At 44.3% G+C, this 22,949-nt stretch overlaps 1 protein-coding gene across 3 annotated transcripts in view; it reads left to right on the top strand.

Annotated features, from left to right (window-relative positions):
- The window catches only part of ARHGAP8 (Rho GTPase activating protein 8), a 929,058-nt gene that overhangs the window by 735,912 nt on the left and 170,197 nt on the right, over positions 1–22,949 (top strand). For all 3 annotated transcript variants that reach the window (XM_078673848.1, XM_078673847.1, XM_078673846.1), the window contains exon 9: positions 4,775–4,848. In XM_078673848.1, coding sequence (XP_078529974.1) covers positions 4,775–4,848 — 74 coding nt within the window. The remainder of the gene's footprint in view (positions 1–4,774; positions 4,849–22,949) is intronic.

Below are 22,949 nucleotides of genomic sequence, written 5' to 3'. Positions count from 1 at the left end.
CTTCTCAAATCAGGACACAGTTCACTTTGTGATGTTTTGCGAACACTATCTGGAGCCCCGAAAAAAAAATGTATATCCCATTCTGAAGGAACTTAATTTTGTCCAGGTAAGGCCTGCACTTTTACACCTGCAAATGCTTAACTCTGTGCAGGTCACATATGGTGTAGCCAGTTTTTTGGTGGCGGCTGCCCGATTAAACAAAACAAGACTTACCCAGACAAATACACATTCTGGTTGATATTTTGTCAACTTTGTTCTGGGGCACTGTATTAAGATTAGTGGGACATGGAGGTGCCTGTTTTCTCTGGACTCTACCTTATAGTGAATCTATTTTGTATTCAAACTTTTAAAAATAACCTCTTTTAAGGAAGCATTTTAGGAACTGCAACAGGTGTACAAATTGTTTAATTGTTAATTTTTAATCTATTCGTATGGTTTTTATCTTCAAAAATGAATTGTGTATTGCTTTTATGGTTTTAATCAACCGAATAAAGATATTTGACTGACTGACTGACTGACTGATTAAAGATGGATGGACTTTCTGTGTACCCCTGAGGGACACGATTCCAAACGTAAACATGGTCATCAAATTTGAACGAGAATAAAAATGTGCTATCTGGATGCAGCGGGATGGAAAAGAAAGCATGGCATAAATCAATTACAGTGAACGATCAAGCTCCCCATGGTATTTGATACAGAATCACAGCTGGATTTGGTATTACTGGGTAACATGGGACGACAATTTTATTTACCTTTCGGAGGTCTTGGACCACCCTGTACTTTCCGTTTGGTTTCTTTATGCCAATTATAGGTGAATTACAAGGACTGCTCATTATTCCTTCCAGAATACCTTGTTCAACCAAACAGCCTATTTCTAGTGCAACTCCTGCTTTTATTTTGCGAGTCATTTTGTACTGTCGAATATTTGGGTAAACTGCACCTTCTTTCACTGTCACTTTTATGGGATCGTGACTGAAAAGCAATGCACAGCCTAAAGGCACTAGGCCTAAGTTTTTTTAAACAAACGTTTAGCAATTTATTGAGCAAATTCATATATTCCAAAGCTCTCAAGAAACCTCCAAATAAATCATAAATCAAGTTAGAACTCAAATGTTAATACATGTCAAAACAGTCTGATCCATTTCTCAGTGTTTAAAACATACATATCGAATTATTGGTTATCAAATCAAACATTCATAGTATATTCATGAACAACCCAATGCATTTCGGGTTCATCCCGAACCCTTCGTCAGGGGAAAACTTTTACAAATATCCACATGTATATGTAGTTAAACTTCTCGGAGTCAGTCAGATTGCGAATCTCCCAAATTCTGATGGAGCAAAGAGATATTACTCATAAATCCAACCAATTGCCGTCCTTCAGCGGAGTTATGTCCAAAGTAATAACCAGGAGCGATGTCAATCTCGTGTATTATTCCGCTCAACAATATTGGGGCACATTTTGAATACATTGTATTTGATAGCTTCCTTTCTAGAGGTCAGATGATCAGGTTTCCAGGCACATCGTGGGTAAGAAGTGGGCTGGCAATCATTCAATGCCAAAGCTTCAGCAATTTCAGAGTCAGAGTGCGCATGTGCAGAATCGTCCAAGATGGAAGATGTGTCAGTGATCCGGCCCAAAGTACGAGCTAGTAGCAAAGTCAAAAAGAAAAATATTAGAATACAGAAATAAATGAATGCACTGTATACCACTTATCTCTACTCTATTCCTATTACTTTATTTTAACTTGTGCGTTAATGATTAAGCAGAACTAACAAGTTTAGTACAAGCTGCAGCATAAGCATTAGCATGTGAAATTTAGAGGAGCCATTTCTGGCACTAGTGCGCAGAAGCAAAGTTTTCCCACCAAGCAGAGAGATACGTCATGCCACGTAGATGTGACAGATGCATGCGCAGAAGGTTTCCCGTGTTTTCTGCAGCCATTTTAATGCATTAGATTACTGTTAGTAAAAGCACATAGATAAGCTTCCCCTAGATACTAGAAATATCGTGTAGTGTGAATGTTAATAAACAAAACATGTTGGTTAATATATTGCAAGTTATAGAGGTCTGAATACAAGCAAGTATCGGAATATGTGAAACCTTGCTCCATCAGGTGTGTTCCCCTCTATTATCTGTAATTACTAACGTGAGTGGGCTAAATTCTGCTGGTTCTAGTGGGTAAGTGGTAATCATGCCTCTAAGTGCGCTCTACCATCGAGCCATTACGAAATTGTCCATAAATGTGGCAGCCGTGAAACGTGGGTCTTCAGTGTGAGTAAAGGTGTGTCCTCCCGGGAATAAATCCTCTATAGTTTCTAGTCCCAGTCAGGAAAGAGTATGTTTGTTCCCAGTTTCTACCGTGGTGAGGATCCAGGGGTTCGCAGAGAGTGGCAGTGCTGGAGCGTACAAAATTGACACTCTTGTTTTTATGAGTAGCTTTGTCCATGCCCAACATGTAGTAGACAGTGGTTGGATGTGGTATGGATCCCGCGGGATACCTACAGGCAGTATTGCATTCAGTGGATCGGCCAAATCTCTCTGAGGCTTTGTGTAAGGTAAGCGTGCGTCAGAGTGATACCAGTGATATGCATATCCGCACTGCGCTAATAAAAAATAAAGCTGCATATCCGGTACTCCAAATCCCCTTCTGTCATACGGGAGCATTAAAGTGTCACAATTAACTTTGGGCTGCTCCCCCTCCCCCCCCCATACCAGCCTTATGAGGTGTGTGCGAAGTTGCATAAAAATAGATGAGTCAATGGGATGGGAATGTTGGTGAATAGATAAAGGGAGCAGGCAGTATCACTATTGTTATTATGGCTATACGTCCTGCCATTGATAACGGTAGTTAGATCCACTGTTCCACTTGAGTCTGTAAGCGGTTCAGTGCAGGACCGTAATTTAAACGTAATACCTGTTCACGGTCTCTGTGTAAATGTATACCCAAATATTTGGTTTCCGCTTCGCACCATTGTTCCGGATACTCCCTACACTCTCGATTCTGAACGTCGGTTAGGGGAAATAGTTCTGATTTGCCCCAATTAATTTTGAGGCCAGACAGAGTTCTGAAGCGTTCTATTAGAGTAGCACAACCTTCCCGTTGTGTTTATTACACTTTTTAGAGGGTCCTTCCCTTGTGGTGGCATATATTTGCCCCCTTTTCAAAGCGAAGACATTTCCGACATTCTTATGGCTGTAAGTGGTAAAAGAGGCCAATGTACACATTTTGCATGCTCTTTAAGGTAAAGACGGATTACTGGAGAAGGCCCGGACCAGAATGGGAAGGGCCGCCATTATGGCGGCCGCCCTGGTCCCCGGAAACAGGTCTTAGGGGTGGGTCCGCGGACCCTACCACAACGCGGCAGCCAATTGGCGCTCGCTTGGCATGGGGTGACCCGGAAGCTCTTCAAGCGCTTCTGGGTCTCATGTCACTTCCGCCTCTCACGCTTCACTTCCGGCCTTCCCTAGGAAGCCGGAGGGCACCACCTTAAAAGGGGGTGCCGGCGGGACAACCTCCTCTTCTACCCCGAGTCTCTCCCTGCTCCGTCCACGGGCGACGTCCTGCCCGTTAATCAATTTGGTAAGCCTAGTCTGCGCTCTTAGCGGTCAGCATTATTTAACTTCGGGGGTAGTGACAGCTGGTAAGTAGGCTGTCAGGGTGCGGGGGCCGGGGGAGTATCCTTCCCAGTGGGCCTGGGGCCACCCCTGCACGCGCATGCGCAGCAAGTCTGCAGCCCCCTAAGGAGTCAAAGCCAAGGCGTAGGGGGGGCCCGGGGGACACATCTCCGTCCGATAAGCTGTACCCCCTGCGCAAACTTACTCCGAGAGTAGTAGTTCTAGACCCTGGTACAAAAAGGGGGAGGTGAGGCTGCCAGACGTTGACTTTGCCGTAAGCTCTAGAAGGGACACGCAGAAACCAATATCATGCAATGTTAGATTTAAGGTAGGAGTGACTTCTGTATTAGATTGTGTTAAAGATAGCTCTTGCAACATATCTACCAATGTATATGTACTTTCTGCGTAATTTTTGTATAAATGAAAGTTTTTGAATATTGTTCATTATGTTAATAAATACGGCCGGGGGAGGTCACTCCCCCCTATTCCAAAACTTACAACACTGGTGTGGTTTCCCCAATCCTGTGCACCTGGGGGGTTGGAAGGGGTGGCATCCTACAACCAGGGGCAGAGGTGAAGGGGGGAGGGGACCTAGCTAAGTAACAGACCATATTAGGTAATGCCTCTCTGCTTGACCTTTATGACCCATCAGTAAAAGTACCACACACCTGTTTAGTGATTACGCTTTTATTAATGAAGGGCCTATCTAGATTAAAGATACCAGCTTGAACGGGCACAGAACAATTAGTCTTTTTCAACCAGTTCACAGACACATTCGTATGTATAGGTCTTATGTAGTTAATGGATTTAAAAGCTTCTGTTCAAGACTTACTATGGAGTAATTCTTGATTTTTTTTCTTAGATCAGACCCTATTTCAACTTCAAATCACGCTGATTTAATGGATGCGTTTTCATTAGCCACCTCTGTGTTGTAAATTTAAATGATTGGCATTTAAAAAGCTCTCCATTTCCCTCTTTAAAGTAGAAGTGCTATGTGACATTTTCTGTGTTTTTAAAACTGCTAGTTTTAAATGCTTCCATTAAATTACGCCTTACTTAAATTATTTTTGCTTTGCTCATGAACTTGTTATAATGCTGCAGCTGACGCGCATAACGAGTTAGTCCATCTGTAACTGATATCTCTTTTTCCAACAGCATCAAAGACAGAAATAAGGGAGAACTTATCCCAACAGTGATGAAACAGTCTGTGTCCTATCTGAAATTGAAAGGTAAGATAAATTATTTGGTTAAAAAAAACGTTCTTTTTATCACTGTATCCTTGCAATGATGTACGTCAAGTTCGTATTTATGCCGGGTTACTTAAAGATTCTGTACACTGCACTATACCGTAAACCTCTGTGAATAACTTCCTTAGTAGTTTGACCATACCATACGATAGCATCGGACAGGCATGCATCTTTCTATTTTAATTGACTTCTAAAGTAGAAATGCTTTGAATAGCATTCTGATTTTATATTTAACGTTACTGTCTATTGAGTAAAAAAATAAAATAACAACTTGAACCAAATATTTTTCTGGAAGCAGTGCGTTTGAAGTGAAATGGCACACCCTCACACCTCCTTATACGTATAATTATAAATTATGCACTGGACGATGCAAGGCTAAAATTACATGCATAAGATCTTAGATGGTCACTCTTTGATGATAAAGGCGGTTAATAATTTGGAACATTATTTAATGCAGCTTAGTGATACTTAAGAAAAATACTGACTGCCACCCCACCCGGCGCGTAGCACCATTTGCATGGATACATGGCAATGGATGGTAATGTGCCCACAAGTTGGTATTAAAGTGAGCCTCATTGTTCTGTTTGAATGCCAAAATAGCCGCAGGCAATCACCAGAAGGTAAAATCCATAGCAACCAAGATCCTATCAGTTAACAATTTCCATATTACCTTGACTACCTTTTCTCTGGTAGATAAGACCGTGTTGCAAATGTAGTATTTCATCAACACAACCTCGTATTTTAAATAATATATCACTGGAAACTCTTCCAATTTCCCAGTTCCTAATGGAAGATTTCCCCACTGTCATCTAACACTGACGGCAACATTTTATGTTGTGGGATACATAGGTATATCACATGAATCTAACTTGATTTTAAACTCCAATAGATACTTTCACCCAATAATGTGTAAACCTTTTTCTTCGTGAGCGTTTCTGCAGGTACATTACTGATAACATTCTATGTCAACCAATACATTCATAAAAGCAAAAGAACCCTCTATTATTGATTTGTGTGGATGTACGCTGAGATGGATGTCCGCGTGTACCATTTTATGCAATGCAACTGATTGACAAATCTGCCTTAAAAGTGATAGGGTATCCTGAATAGGATCTGATTCTTCCATTCTGTGTGATGACCTCGGACCTGACCATCTACCACTGTCAAAACTAAGTTATTCATGTTTTTCTCCGCTTTATGTACTTCCTCTGTCACAGTACTATCACTTCTGCCTTAGGACTTATTTGAAACCCACACCAACCCTACCCATTCTTGATCCGTGTTTGGACACGTTATTCCCCACTGAACCCATATCTACTTCCCCCTCACTATGTATCGGGTGCCTTTGTATAGGGCATAAAAACTGCTTGCTGTGATCAGCTCCTTTGAGGAGGACATTGACTTCTCAATCACTTCAGCCAATAATTGCAGCCTTCTCTAGAAGTGGGCTGCTATTCCTACCAAAACGTGTCAGGAACTCAACCAATCAATCAATCAAGGGTTGATAAAGCGCAAATGCTCACCCGTGAGGGTCTCAAGGTGTTGGGGAGGAAGAGAGGCAGCTCCGTTGAATGCTGGGGTCATCCAAAAAGCTAGGTCTTTAGGTCCTTCCTGAACTGGGGCAGTGTGGGAAATTGCCAAATGTGGAGGGGGAGGGTGTTCTAGGCTTTGGCTGTGAGGTAGAAGGACTTTCCTCCCATTCTAGTCTTGCTGATACGTGGGACAGTGGTCAGAGAGAGCTGGGCTGATCGGAGGTGTCTTTTGGGTGCGTGGAAGGAGAGGCAGCTGTTCAGGTATACAGGTCCGGTGTTGTGAAGGGCCTTGTATGCGTGGGTAAGGAGTTTTCAGGTTATTGTTCTTTCGACTGGAAGCCAGTGGAGATCGCTGAGGTGTTGGGTGATGTGACTTCGAGGGGAGATGTCGAGGATCAGTCTGGCTGTAGCGTTCTGAACGGTCTGGTGTTTGAGGAGGAGTTTCTTGTTGATTCCGGCATAGAGAGTATTGCTGTTGCCAGTCTGCTGCTGAGTGCGTATGTGACAGTTTTTCTTAAGTTACTTAAAAGATACAGACAGAAAAACTCTAAATTCTCATAAGAATGGTAGTAAGTACAAATGTCTACTACAGATACTAATGGTTAGAGTTACATGTATAGAATTTGCAAATTCACTCGAAATTACATATTAATAAAAGTAGAAGAGGTAAGGGTTGGAGAAATAAAAATGTAAATTTACAAAACATGATCTTCTCGCCAATGCTGAGATGGGGTTCTCCTCACCGTTCCTGTAACTGGCGAGTCATGAGATTGAGGGAAACATGAGGTGGCATTCCTTGAGTCAAGAGTCTGGAGCACTCCTCATCAGTCCTGCATCTGGCGAGGTGTACTCTTGAAGGGAGGGGGGGGGGGGGGGTGAGACGGCAGATCAGCGGTATCGAGTCACAGGGAGTTGAAAGTAGGGGCAACTACTGGCTCACCTCCTATCCCTGTAGTTCTTCTTGGCATCATCTGCACGTTCCACAATGCAACCTCTCCCCTTCTGGCACTGCACCCTTCCCGACTCCCTGTCCAGCGCCACGCTCCAGCAGTATGCGGCACCAGGGGATCACTCCGTGGAGACAAAGTCTACATCAAGCCCCATAGGATGACTTCTTGCCCCCAGCCTGGGGCGAGCAGGGTGACGACCAGGCATCCATTGGTTTAAACGGCAGCAGGCCGGCACTTTGGTGCTGACCTCCCCCTCTACTTGCTGCGTCAGGCGCGGTACATACCTCCAGAGCCGTTAGATGGCCTCTCGCCCATCCCACCCAGGGCAGCAATCGCTCAATGGGACCCGGAGTGATGAGGAGACCAGCGGTTGGTATGAGGAGCCGGGGGTGAGCTCAAGAAGGGTACCACTGTATCCCCCGATGCTCTTTGCGCCACAGCCTCCCCTATTCATTGGTAGTTGGGGAGGTAAGTGCCCTGGGCAGGGCCAAGTGTCCATTCCAGCCGCTGCCGCAGCCACCGCCACTGTCTATGTGGCGAGTCGGGGGGGGTCTCTCAGGACTATGGGACTCCCCAAGTATTCTGCCAGGAAGGGGGCACCTCCCCGCAAAAATGTAGCACTGCAGTCAGGAAGCCAGGAAAGCCTCCGCGATCAGAATGGGGGCCGCCATCTTTGGCTCCGTCGTGAGTGCAGGAGCCGGGATGATCAGCGGTGCCCCAGCTCTGTGTCACTTTCTTAGGGATCTTAACGCGCACCGCTGGTGTCTACCTATAAATTGGCACTCCTCTCCTGTGGAAGCGGGTAGGCGATGGCTCCTAGGTGAGACCAGGGAGATTGCGGGTGGCGAGGAGCTGCGTCGCCGCCCGCGATCCGTCGTGACCCGGAACCGCATATTTCTTTTCTTAATATATATTTGGATTTATGAGGCGCAGCAGCTACTCCGAAGAGTGTCCCGGCACTATAAACCAAATCTGATCCCTAAAAAACAGTAAGACTAAAAAGCTGCATTAAAAAACCAACTCTCAAGGAGTCTCTTGAAACTTGTAAATTCTCTAGAGGCGCAAAGATGTGCTCGGAGGGCATTTCACTCTCTGCCGGCTAGATAAGAAAAGCATTTGGCATAGCCAATAGGTCTCGCCTTTGGGACCTTATAAGTGTTTAGCTACATAGTACAGCGAGTGGGTATGTGTTTATTGCACAAAACCTATCGATATATGCATGTTCCTAGAAAAAAGTGAGGTTTGTAGGTAACTGCCTTATTTATCTAGTGGTAGTGCGAATGGTTCAGTAAGTGTAAATATATTTTAGAGATTGGTGTAATTGATAGGGTGTTTATTAGCGCTGGCGTATTTTAATGTCCATTTATGGTACTGGTTTTGGAAAAGTGCAGTAAAACATAGTGGTATAAATATTTTAACTGGTATTTACTCAAACGAACATGCGCATCCAAAAAGTCATATGGGCACACAACAAAAATTATGGTTTTATATACAGACTATACACACGCAGACGTACATGGCGAGCTATCTATCGCTCTATGCGCTATTGGTGACTATTACTGGGTTTGGGAAAGGGCCATGGGCACAAGAGGTGGGATTTATATAAAAAAAATAGGTAATATTTATCTAGGCAAAATATGACCAGAACAACAAAAATCCAAATAATGAAACAAACGTCATGGGCTTTAAAAAGATTATATGCACTCAGTATTTAAATAATCTGGGCTCCTATTATATGATATACAGTCATGTTAAAAGTCTAGGGAGGAACAACACTGAGACTGTTCCTGCTTTGGAACCACAGTAATGTTTATCATTTAATCTCAATGGTCCGTATGGGGGCTGGATATGCAGCTGTGTCCGGTCGTGAGCAGCAGTGGATACCGCACTTTCCTGCATCACAGTACCTTTCCAGGAGTGAAGTTAGTGATCGCCGTACGGCGCGGTGTTAATTAATCAAAAGATATGCACTTTCAGAAAGATTACATGCACTCAGTGTCTAAATCACCTAGGCTCGTATTATACGATATACGGTAATGTTCAGAGTCAAAGGAGGAACCCCACTGAGACTGTGCCTGCTTCGCAACTACCGTAATGATTATTGTTAAAGCTCAGGCATCCATTAGGGGCTGGAAATGCAGCAGTACGAGGTTGTGGGGCAGAGGTGGAGACTGCGCTACCTTGTATTACAGTACCTTTCCTGGAGAGAAGTCGGTGATCGCTGAATGGTGTGGTGAAACTGGCCGCCCTCAGCGCGTGACGACATAATAAGAAACCAGCCATGGGTGCGAGCAGCATTAGCGCAACAGAGCAGAGGAACACCTCGTGGAAACCCAGCGGACCGTGACCAACAGCTCTCCTGCAGCCACAAGGGCAGATAGAAGGTTAGTGTTACATTGGCCTCGTCAACAACACGCTTCATCAGCGGGGGTGGGGTTAACTGTACTCACTGAGTCAAGAAAAATGGGCAGGCGGGGGGCTGAAGTGAGGAGGTGGGTGGAGGGGATGTGCTTGGGGACCAGACACACACAGCGTTTCCCTTGCGGGAGCGAGCAGGGGCACCATCTTTTTTCAAGATAATTACAAACAGATGGCGCCGAAGCTCGCTCCCGCAAGGGAAATGTGCATGCGTTGCAAGAGAAAGCAATTCAAAATATGCACGCTTTTAGCCAAAATGCTGATCGATTCCAAAAGGGCCCCTCCTATGCAACACATGCGCGCTGCGTAGGCAAGACCTAAAAAAGAAACTAACTCCCACCCCAGACACACTTTTTACGCCTGAAAGGAGGAGTGACTAACAACAAGGCGTTGGATGAACGGAGAGTACACCCTGACTCTATTGGATAAATGCTGAGAACCATTAGGGTAGAATACTCTGTAAGCCACGACTAGACCTTTAAATCTAACCTATAGGCAACCAGTGTACTTCTTGTAAGCCTGGTTGGATCTAGGCTGTCCAGGGATGGCGTAATAGGAGCCTGGCCGCAGCATTCTGCACCAGCTGTAGTCTCTTCAAGAGACCTCAGTAGATTTGTATGCTAAATTATAGCACCTGAAACACACTTCTGGTGTTTTATTATGATGTTCGGCTGGGTTACACAATGCACCACAAGCTGTGTCACAGCTTTCTGAAAAATATAAAGATTAATGGCGCTGTTAGATTTTTGGGATAAATACAGGAAATATTTTAACACTATTTGTACTCTTACACCTAAAGCATAGAAGTGTACGACAAACTGCATTTCAGTTAGAAAGGCGCATACATCTATAGCAGCCACCACTAGATTATTAAAATGTGTTACACAACACCTTCCATTTGATAGGTCGCTTAGCTGGGCTGGACAGGAACATAGAAGGTTGACCCGAGGCACATCACGAATCAGTTTTTTCTTGATTAATATCCTAGAAATTAGTTCATGGAGCAAATGACCTTTATCCATCGTTGTGATCTCTGAAGAGCACTGCCTTGCTGCACTAGAACAGCTCCACCGACAAGTGGTGTTCCAGCACCTTTAAGGGAGGTCTAAATCAGCCTCTCTTTCATACTAACCGCTTTTCCACACACAGTATTCCTGGCCTCACAGCATATATAGCTTGAAATGAAAGTTGACCTGGAGAAACTCAGTTCGGTCTGTTTTTATGCATAGTAATGTGTACATTGTGTTTTTTGCTGTTCTCTAATGCTTTGATGCAGTTTTATTCTAACTCTCATTGCAGAATTAACTTAAGTGCTCAGTTATTTGCGTATTCTACTCAATCTTTTCCACTTCTAACCTTCTCTGAATGTGTCATCCAAATGCTGTCTGAAAATCATAAATTTGTATGTTGTGTTCCCAGCAGCATACTAAAGACCTGTTGTAGTAAACGCTTCATGAGCGTATTCTGCCCGCCATTTATGACACTTGAAGGCCGCGAAACCGTTTAAACGTTCACCCTTAACACTAGTTGGTGACTTGGCGTTTGTACGTGTGATGGTCGTTGTTACTGATGTAGGCCTTCATTTTGAGTTTCTTGTAGATCTTGATTCGGCTTTGGCAGCATTTCCTGGAAAATCCAGTCCATTGTGTACATATTTTCCTAGATACATGTACGTAGTTAAAAGCATTCAAACTGTATATGGGTAAAAGTACTTTTGTGTGGTAAATAGTGCTCAAACACGGATTTCAGTATCAGCCATCCATTCTGAAAGACAGAACCAGTAGTGACGCAGTAATACTGCACCAGGTAATTACTGTACGCTGACGTATCGCTAATTCTGGGTGCGTTATTATTGTCACAGATTTCAAGCATGGCCCATAATGAGCCCCTCTGTAGATACAAATACACACGTTTGTTACCATAATGTGGCGATTACCTATTTTTGTTATGCACAGTGATTTTTTAGGCCCTCAGTGCGATCATTACTGTTATTTTCCCACCCTGGATTTAGCGTGACTCGGGACTCCAGCTGTACAAGGGGTAGGAAAATAGTGCAAATTAAAGTTTTGAGGCAATAGCTTGTGGATATCAGAATTATCGTACTGATTTTGTTTTTTCTGGGAATTCCACCCGTAGACCTAGTCTGCTTTTGAAGCACTCCTTGCAAGTGGTGTTCACGCTCAATCAATCAGGATTTGTAGAAACGCTGCTAATCACCCTGAAGGGTTCTCACTGTCTGAGTCAAAAAGCCAGGTCTTCAGTCCCTTTCTGAATTCCGGGAGAAAGGGTGAAGTTCGGAGGTGTTTGTAAAGGTCGTTCCCGGACTTGGCGACAAGGTAGGAAAAGGATAGTACACCGCTGTGGCTTTGGCAGATGCGTGGAGTGTGTGGGAGGGCGAGGGAGGCAGATGGTAGGTGTTTGGAAGGTTGGTGGCAGTTCAGTTTGTGGTTGATACATTCTGGTCCCTGGTCGTGGAGGGCTATTTAGGTGTGTGTAAGTATCTTGTATTAGCATCTTTTCTGGACGGGGAGCAAGTAGAGGATCCCGAGGTGGGGGGTGGGGGGGGTATGGGTCCATTTGGGAGGTTGAGGATGAATCTGGCAGCTGAGTTCTGTATCATCTGGAGTCTCTTCAGAAGCTGGGTGTTGATTCCCGCTTGGACAGCATTGCTGTAGTACAGGCCACTGATGACTGGGGTTTGAGTGACGGTCTTTCTAGTGCTAACAGGGAGCTATCTGAAGATCTTTAGAAACATGCAGATATTGTGGAAGTAGGCGGAGGAGACTATGCTGATCTGGCGTTTCATGGTGAGTTTACTGTCCAGGATGATGCCAAGGTTGCGGGTGTGGTCTGTCGGTGTTGATGTGGGCCCGAGTTCAGTAAGTCACCAAGTGTCGCTCCACGGGGAGATTATGTTCCTAAAAATCAAACTTCTGTCTTGTCAGTGTTGAGCGTCAGGTAATTAGTCTTCATCCAGTCGGTAAGACTCATCATGCAGTTGTTGAAGTTGGTTCTGGTGGTGGAGTTGTCTTTTGACAGCGAGAGGTTGAGCTGGGAATCATCAGCGTAGGATAAGATGCTGAGGCCGTAGGTTCGGACGATGTCGGCTATTGGTATCATGCAAGTGTTAAATAGGGTGGGTGGGGCTGAGGGATGAACCTTGAGAGACACTGCTCTTGGGTTCCGATGTGAAGGGTGGTCGGAGGACTCTCTGAGTGCCTTCTGTGTGGAAGATTGCAATATATTTGAGGGCATCTCCTATGGTGGAGTCGCTTGATGAAGTGTGGTGGGATAAGGTATCAAACGCAGCTGAGCGGTCGAAGGGGATTGGGGCCGCTGTAGCCCCTTGGTCAAAGAGTTTTCTGATGTCGTTGGTGGAGGTGATCAGGGCGGTCTCGGTGTTGTGGTTGGCACGGACCTTGGATAGGATGGCGTCCAGGAGAAGATGGAACAGAATAAAACAGCATGCAATATGGGGCTAACAGGAAAGTGAAAGTTGATTGGCACTGAAGATGGAACAAAACAAACCAACATGCAATAAGGGGCTAATCTAACAGGAAGAAAACGGCAAACTTGCACGGATGAAAGACAACTGTGAGGTGGGAGCGGGGAGGCGAGAGGCAGCGAGCGTTGCACACAAGGGGCATGAAGGGAGACCTGCTAGAGGGCAGCGAGGAGAAGCAGGTACAAGGACCTGCTCAATGGGGTCGCTCGGCGGCCTCCATTTAATAGGTCCTGGGGGAGGAAGGGGCACTGGGTGGCGGGAGAGGCGGAGCGAGCTGCGGGTTAGCTCGCTGAAACCAGAGAACAAGTACAGAGTTGCACAACGTGCAGGGCTAATGTAACAGGAATGCAAAATGAAGTGGCGCTAAAGAGGGAGCAAAACAACACGCAATATGGGGTTAACAGGAAAGCAAAAGTTAATTGGCACCGATGGTGGAACAGAACAAAATAACACTCAATATGGGGCTAACAGGAAAGCAACAGTTACTTGGCACAGATGATGGAACAGAATAAAACAACATGGGGCTAACAGGAAAGCAAAAGTTAATTAGCACAGAAGATAAAGCAAAACAATACGCAATAAGGGTCTAATTTGACAGGAAGAAAATGACTAACTGGCTCGGATAAAAGACAACAGTGAGGCAGCAAGTGGCGGAAGCAGGTAGGCAAGTGGCAACGACCGCGGCACACAAGCGGCAGCGAGGGAGTCCTGCTAGAGGGCAGCCAGGTGGAGTGGGCACAAAGACTCATAATTGCAGTGGGCCAGTTAATTTGTGTTACAGTGCCCTTCGGAATTAACTGGCCACTCGTAATGAGGGCCTAGGTGCTACACAGACGCCATAACACAGCAACAAAATAACAATAAGAACATTTTTTAAAACCGGCATACGAAAGGCAGTAGGTCAAGCATTGGCTGCCTGTATTTTGGCTTTCTCAATGCTTGTTTTGTTTTCCTGCTTTTTGTAAAATTTAATTGCTGGAGAAGATCCAAGGCTGTCACCAATATAAAAAAAGTGAATAACGGCTACATTACTATTTTGGTCTCAAAAAGTACACGTTGCCAGGTATGCTCCTTGTGAAAGAACACAATGTCATAATAAAAATTGAAGTAGGCTGACCTACTGCCCCATGATGTATGCTGTAGTGATTGGAAGATAATGTGAATGACACACAAGTAGACCAATGGATGGAGCCGGCTCACTGAAACCCCTTTAAGTATGTGTATTAGATCTATAATTTTTCTAACATGAAATGGTATTGGCGAACGTTAGATCTAATGAGTGTAGGCGGAGGTTATGTAGCCTATTATATATATATATATAGCGTAGTATTCACATTGTGTGTCATTACATTATTATTATAAAGAGTTTTAAAGCTCACAGTTACCCAGAATGGTTTCCCAGCGCTAGACACAGGAGGTAGATAAAAGTCAGACCAGCCAGATTTTGAGGTTTTTGCTGAGGTGGTCAAAGATTGGCAGCTTCTCAGTGAATCAGACATCGTGTTACAGATCGTAGGGCCCAGCTAGAAAAAACGTCCTCCCAGGCGGGCTTTTTTTACTTTGCAGACCTTGCAGAGGTTGTGGTTGCTCGACCGAAGTGAGCATTGGGGCAATAGGATTAAATTAGCTGTTGCAAATAGAGCGGACTGACATTCGCCCTAGCTTTATGTATATAACATAGGGCTGTAAATTGTATGCGTTTGTCCACCATAAGACAGCAAAGTTTGCAAAGAAGGCTAGACAATGAGGAGCAGTTGGGAAGATAAAATAGAAGCCTGGCTCTGGAGATCTGAATCACTTGTAGGCTTTTGATTGATGACTTGCCAGCCCCCAGATACAGCATATTCCTGTAGTCCAGTATGATAAAATCAAGGCCTAGATCAGCATCCTCTGAGCCGAAAAGGGGAGCATCCAAATGGTTTACTTAAGCCATTTTAAGACTGCGAAACAAGTGGAGGCTACCTTGGAAATTTGGATTTTCATAGTTCATCATCCAGCCAGAAACGTAGGTTCTTAACCTTTGACACCAGCATAGAAAGGCTCCTAGGGTGTCTGGCCAGTGTTGGGGACCCACAGCAGGTGGTTCTTACACTTCACCATAACCTTGGTCTTGTCTCTGAGGAGCTTTTAGGAGTTGCCGTTCATCCAGATGGAAACCTTAAGGAGACCGGAGTTCACGGTATCCGTGCTGTGACCCTCCACAGATAAGAAAGCAAAGATGATCTGAGTGTCAGTGTAGAACAAGCATTTACAATGCAACGGTTTCGCCTTTGTAAAAGTTAGAGCTATAGGCATTGTAAATGAAAATTTTTGTATTTATGTGTTGTTTTTGAAAACAGATAAATAAATGGCATTGCCATTTACAATGCCAATAGCTTAATCTCTCGCAAATGCGAGACCTATTGCATTTGCACCCACAGGCACACACACAGAACTGGTGAGGTGCAAACAAAGGTGTTGAGGTGCCGTGTAAACAAATTTTTAAAAAACACTTTTCTTCCAAACCACAAATTCAGAAGTTACAGACCAGAAACAAATCCTTATATAGGGAAGCCACTGCAGCCTGGAACTCACTACATCCTAACCTCCAGACACTGACTCCAACCAAGCTCTACCTTCCATAAGCATCTCAAATGTCCAGACAATGCGTAAGACTAAACATCGTACTGTTTCTAGAAACTGCTTTTATAAGTCTTAGCTCTGTTAAAAATGTTTGTTATTTTGAATTGTTGTTAATGTAATCCCAAAGGTTTATCCTATGTTGCAGTTGTAAAGAACCCTCGTACAAAAGCTCTGCTATACAAATGAACAAATAACCAAAACAGAACTATTACTAAAATAAACGTCAGTCTGCTGAGGTACACTAGGAATGTTGGTAAAACACTGTGGTCAAACTAAGAACACCTGTAGAAGGAAGCAGTTTGATTAGGGGGAAAGCAGATCGGTAGTAAGAGATGGAAAGACAGGGCACGACAAAAAAGCAGATGTTCTGGACCATGACTCTTTTGGGTCCAAACAGGCAAATGTACTGTAGTACATAAGCAAGCAGCGAGACTGATTCACCAGCAACCAAGCGATCAACCCCAGGCCACTTGCCACACAGAAGGTAAGGTAGGGATGTCTCTTTGTGGGGTCCACAAAAGACTTGTGCTCTCTCAAGGGAAGACAATGTCCCAAAGCGTGCCTCCCCCAACTCACAGTCAGTGGGGCATCCGCGTAGCAGAGCAGAAGGCCAGGCACAGATGGGACCGCCCACATTGTCATGCAAATGTCTTCTCACAGCGGCAGCCCAGCTGCGGGTCTAACGGCTCTCGGCCTCTGCGAATAATTTAAAGTGTCCAAAAGGACCGAATGGAGCTGATGGGACGTGCACAATGACAACACGGAGCTGCTCAATACTTAAGGAAAGCAGAAACGTCTGTATTGTGTGGCACACTAAAGACGTTTGTTGGCTAAAAAAGACTTTCTAGAAGCAAACAGTTGAAAACACCTGACCGACAAGCTGCAAATAGAGGTTAAAAAAATAAACTAGTTTGCATATGGGTGAAAGAAAAGGTTGCACGGGAGCTTTCATGACGGGCTCCCTTACAAAAGCAAGAATTTAAAGCGATTTCATACTTAAACCATTGCCCGATCTACAGTGTGTCTTTACAGGTGTGCTTTGCTGCCCATTCAAGCCACAGACACGCTCAACACAGTAGCACCATATTGTAAATTCTTTTTAGAGTAGTAAAGTGACAATAACCAAACAATAGCGATCTACAACCCCAGTTTAGTACAGCCTAACGAAACGTTTGATTGACAACATCGGTATCACATTGCTTCCAAATAAAACACTGCACCTCGTTATTCAACAGATGCGCTTGCTTGTTACCAAATATTGCACATAAATAAAAATCTGACTCATTAAACGGCTCCGCCTGCATTACAGGTGACAGGGTTTATCTGTATTGGTCACACTTTAAAAACAAGTACCCTGGATGAAATAATAGCAGGCCGCAACCAAACACGGCGTGAGCAACACTCAATCAACAGCGGGAGGGGGGCGGGAACGGGCACACAGACAGCGGGAGGGGGGGGGGGGCGGGATAACACATAAAATACTAATATAAATATACACAAACGAATGCAACCTTAGTGCTGCGGACCTCGGGTTGTCTGATGGCATATTTAAGCTGAACATAAGCTCCCAAACAGAAGAGACGTGCACACAGCAACCCTTCCCTGCGACCCTGTGAAATCACGGCCAAGAAGACGAGCCAGTGATGCACAGAGCCCCCTCCCTGGGGCCCGCTCTGGTTTTATATCAGCCCACCTCTAGCACCCACAACATGGCGCCCTCTACAAGGGCGCATAAATGTTGCCAGTCCCATGTGTACCTGGTGCCGGGCTCGCTCCCAGCCAGCCGCCGCCTCCTTCGCTACTACAGCCGCTGGGAAGCCCAGCCCTAGCAGCGGGGCACACGTCACTGGGCCCGCCTCCTGCCGCCGATGTAACCAATGGGGGACGCCAAGGGGTAGAGACAGATTTCAATTGGCCAATAAGGAGCCTTGTAGTATGGCAGAGGCAAGAAAAACGTATAACGTTATTTGGCTCAGTCTAGGTTTTAATAATCCCTCAAGTAAAATAAACACATATAAGCATTAAGAGGAGCATGTGGGGCTGTGTGTAGTTTTTACAACTTATGCACTGCAGTGCATAGAATAAAAACGAGAGGGAGGGTATGCATGAAGAAAAAAGGGGCGGGGCTTAAAAACACACGGAAACGCTCCCGAATCGCGTTCCGACGGGAAAGAATGATGGACAGCCACTCTCTCCCAATGGCTAGCCTCCATTTATGGAGCTAGCCAATGGCAGACAGAGGCGGGACGAAGCCCCATACTGTCTCTAACATTAGATTTCGCCCTGGGCGGAGCAACTGCTACGCAGGTGCAACGCCAGGCGAAACCTAAAAACAAAGTGAGTCACAACATTCAACGATATCAGTACGGGGACAAACATAGATGTTGAATATCACTGGGCTCAGAGCTGATCCCTGAGGCACTTGAGCTGCACCTCGACACAGGGAGAGGGTCTCGAGGAGAGCCTACTTTAATGGATCGTAATAGTGCGCGGAAAAGAGAGACATCCAAAGGGGAAAATGAATCAAGATATTGTTTATAGAAAGAGGTGGCGGTATCAGATCAGTGCACGCAATCGATAAAGCAGTATCGGTGGTTGTTCCATCCAACTGAGACTTAACAGTCAGGGCATTAGAGAAGGCATGTTGAATGTAAGCCACCGTGGTTTTACAATAAAATACGCCAGTTCATCACATTGTGACTGTGGAAGAGAGGGAGGGGGAGATGGGTTAGTTACTATAGCCGAATAGCACTTTAACTACTCTAAAAGGAGTTTTGGGACAATTGTCACAGCAGTGATTTTATCTGAGTGGCTCTACATGCTATTCCGTCATTATTAAACCCATTTAATTTATAAAGCTAACTTACCATAACATATTTTTGTGATTCTTAAATTGATCCATTTATATGTATCACAGCCTACCGAAGTCGGCTCAGCACAGAACAGTTAGCGTTTTTAAACAATTTTGTTTTTTATATATGCAGCTATTGCATTGTGTTTCTTTATATTCCTCGCCACCTGGGACCTCTCTATGAATCATGAATTGATTTAAGCCTTATGCTTGCATACATTTTGCAGGCTGTGACTTATCCAGTTGTGCAGTTTGCATCCAGTTTTCTTGGAGGGTAGCTTGGGCAAAGTGGAGTTCAGTCGTTGGTCTATGCCGTGCTCTGCTAATGCTCCAGCGACTGAAAGAATCATACACAGACAGATGTAAGAATGTGAATAATCGTTCATACCAATTCCCTCACCTGCCCCTCGTCCTTTTCTTCTGTAGCTTGGCCTGTGTGCATAAAGAAGTTGACTATGTGCAGTCTGATTCTGTGGGCGTAAACTGCAATTCCAGGGATGACCTGGACCACTCAGACCATGCAAGAGTGTAGGACACTTACTGGAGATAGTAGCAGCAAACAGCTAGAAAATGTCTTAACTCCGCTCTGGGTGAATAGAACCTTCTCTCTGACACACCACAAAACAAAATTAAGAGATGTTTAGGAGCTGACTTTTGTACGCTATATTTCTGGTCTTGTCTGCTGCACAAATTACTAGTCCACTTCTGTTGAATCTTGCTCTATTCTGACGGTATGGTCAATGGAGCATCTTTACTTGGAGTAATCTGACTTCTCCAGGGTCAGTTCAAAAAATACCCTCACGTAGTCTTCTCCACTGCGTTCTCAGGAGCACGATCACTGTTGTCACAATTTCCACCTGTTGCAGGCAGGATCTCAAAGCCTAGTGAGTGTCCACCTTCCTTGGTGTCCCATTACGCCTGCACGTGAGTAGGTTGGAGCACAGCCCATACTTGAGAGGTTGTACTTAATGCACTTTTTTACCACTTCCTCTGCTCCTGAAATCTGGCAGTGGGCTGGCAATGGAGCGGCTGTAACCAATGTCCCTGTTGCAAATATGTCTTAGTTGGCACAGAAGATGGAACAGAACAAAATAACACGCAATATGGGGCTAACCGGAAAGCAAAAGTTAATTGGCACAGAAGATGAAACGAAACAAAACAGCACGCAATAAGGGCCGAATCTAACAGGAAGAAAACGGCTAACTGGCAGGGATGATAGACAACAGTGAGGCGGCAAGCAGGGAGGCGAGCAAAGAATGCACTACCAAACTTTTTCACATGGTAGTGACTCCGCGTCACCAAAACATGTCTACTATGCCCAGGGTTTAGACTAACTTAAAACCTACATATTAGGGTCCTGTGGCTTAACGCACAAAGCCCTGTTCACAAACTAGATGGTGCAAATTTCACACCATCTAGTTCTCAAAGAAGGCTCCAATTTGTGATACGACTCCTGTATTAACCATATACTTGATCCTGGCAGTGCACTGCTGATACATCGGTCTCAGGTTTGGGTGCAACAAACAAGATCCTATTATTCAAGAGTAATTTGTTCGCTCATACCTTGGAGATACCCAGACAACACTGGGCTTCTACATTCACTTTCACTTAGTACTCACTAAGAGTTGCTATCTACAAATGTACTTGACAACATCTTGATAAATACCACATTTCGATTTTCTGTTAGTGTCATAATGATATTTCTTACTGGTTAGTCTGTTGTTTGTCAGCATCCGGGACATTTTCCAACTTATTGTTTTGTCTCTTAATTATTTGCAGCCAATTAGTCTTTCATTTGTGCTGAGATTTTGTCACCTGGGCTGCATTTGTGCCCATATCATTACTGTGCAGTCACGTTACCTTTCTTTTTATACATTATATGTAAATCTTTTTTGCATATTTGTGCTAATATAAATAACTATGGTAACTTAGCCCCTGTGCTGTGGAAGGTGACAATGTCTTCTCTTCACTCCAGGGGGTGAAAGTTCTTCCAGTGCTAACACCAGAACGATTTTCTTGTTGTAAAAATAAATAATTATGTTATGTTATGTTATAAAATGTGTAGAGCGCATGGCTGTCATTTCCCCACTTGCCCTCTACAGGGGCAACAAGCCAACCATGCAAGTAAAATAAATAATGGGTTGTAGCCATACTTCCACCACGCAAAGGCCCCAGCAGTTTTTCTGTCTCCTCCAGAAGGCAGGTATATTTTCTGTCCCTCTCTGCAACAGGGTTTTTAATATAAAAAAAATCTGGTGTAATTCCTGCAATTCGGCCATAATCCCCACCCCGTAAAGCCCCAACACTTTTCCACCCCCAGGCAGGCTGATTGGGGGTTTATCCCCAATCTGCACCATGGAGGGTGCAGAAAACTCTGAATGCCAGGCATCCATTCTTTTTTAATGGGGTCGGACTGGCCTTTCCTTATAATGGGCCATAACCTCACCCATAAAGCCTTAACTGTCTTTCTAACCCACACTCCCAAACTGGCAGAGAGATTAGAGAATGTACCCCAATCTCCCCTCCAGGTGACGTTAAGTCCCTAAGGTCCTTTCCATCTTATGTAGGCCTCGATGCCATCTTGACTAATGGAGGCCGTTCTCTTCCTTCTCTCAAACAATAGAAGTCGCCATCTTCCCGATTTATGCAGAATTATGCAGAATCATTGTAGTTGGCTATTCGACGCAGATGTCGCCTGACCATATCTTTCTAAGAACTGTGTAAGCGTCAAGCCATTTGATTGATGACACATATGCAGCCAACAAGGCGACATTTGTCTGGGTCAAATGTATATTTTTCACCATGTCATGATTGAGTAAAAACACATATGGACATATAAACAAAATAATGTCGTCTGAATTGACGTCCTGGGATACATACCTTGATGCACATAATGTACGTCAGCCATTCTTAAACTTTTGTCAGAAATTTCAATCTCTCATAAAGTTTAGTAAATAAGGAAGACCACTTTACCATGTTGTCAGAAGTGGTCCTTCGCCCAGCATATTACCTGAGATCCCGTCAGAGACAGTCTCCCGTTCTGCTGGCATACTTCGCGGATACTACATCTCATCTGAAGCGGATAACGCTGAGTGCCAAAGGAAGACTGATTGACTGCTACTGCTGTGTATGTTTGCCCTTCACACGGAACACTGTCTTCATGCCTCCACTGATAAAGACAACCTCTGCTGTCAACAAGGTATGCAATGCTTCTCCTCTCCCAAAAGACCTCTAGACTGCAAGTGGCTCTGCCTTCAATGCCCTCCCCGTATAGTGCATAGAAATAGCCATTAGGATGTTAGGCTCAAGATGACATTTTAAGTGACATTTTAAACAATAATAGAAGTGTTACATTTTTATCCTTGTTATTTATAATGTGCCTTCATGCTGCTTTTAATATACTCTTTGTACTTATTTTAAACACACTTGGAAACAGATTGTTCCTGTAGTAATAAATACTTTTTACTTGAAAGTTTTCATTCTTCCTAGTACAGTGTGTACTACTATGAATAACAAAATAAGGTTTGTTTCTGTTTCCACTGTGTCCCTGATCCGTTTATGAGATTGTTAGTAACCCAAAAGCAGTACTTCTATGTCAATTACACTTTTAATAGTGTTTTGTGGAGTTACAATAACATTTCTTTTACTTTCATCGCTGGTGCACTGAACCGAGTTAACTCATGTCACTCGTATGTAGGAAAGCACATCTTGAAAAGGGACGCCAAAGACGTAACTTAAGCAACACAGGGGGTGGTGTGCAGAAAGCTCACTGGGTGCCAGGGATAGCTTTTTTTTTAAATTAAACAATGAGTGAGGCTAGCATGTATCAGGCTGTACTTCCACCCCTAAAGCCCTAACAGTTTCTAAACCCTTCCCCCAGCCCTAGAGCATCATAATCCCCATGGCAACTAAAAGGACATTTGGATTTGTTTGGATGTTGTTTTGACATGTGATCTGGCAGCTTAGTCTCCTCTGTTGGTAGTAAGACTGTCTGGTGCCCAGGGGTGGGGGATGCAGTGCAGTACCAAGTTGTGCAAACCTCTTTTTTTTGGGGGTTTAAATCTTTTTGATTGAAATCTTTTTCTTGCTTTAATCATATTACGTGAACAATGCATAGACACCATGTATAATTACTTCCAAGTGGTGCAATACAGAGTACAGATCCATGTAATACCAGATGGATTATCAAGCAGGATACTGAAAGA

This window comes from Lissotriton helveticus, chromosome 1_1 (assembly GCF_964261635.1).
Source record: "Lissotriton helveticus chromosome 1_1, aLisHel1.1, whole genome shotgun sequence".
NCBI classification, from domain to species: Eukaryota; Metazoa; Chordata; class Amphibia; order Caudata; family Salamandridae; genus Lissotriton; species Lissotriton helveticus.
Note: the sequence above shows the minus strand (reverse complement) of the source record. Positions and strands in the feature narration are given on the sequence as shown.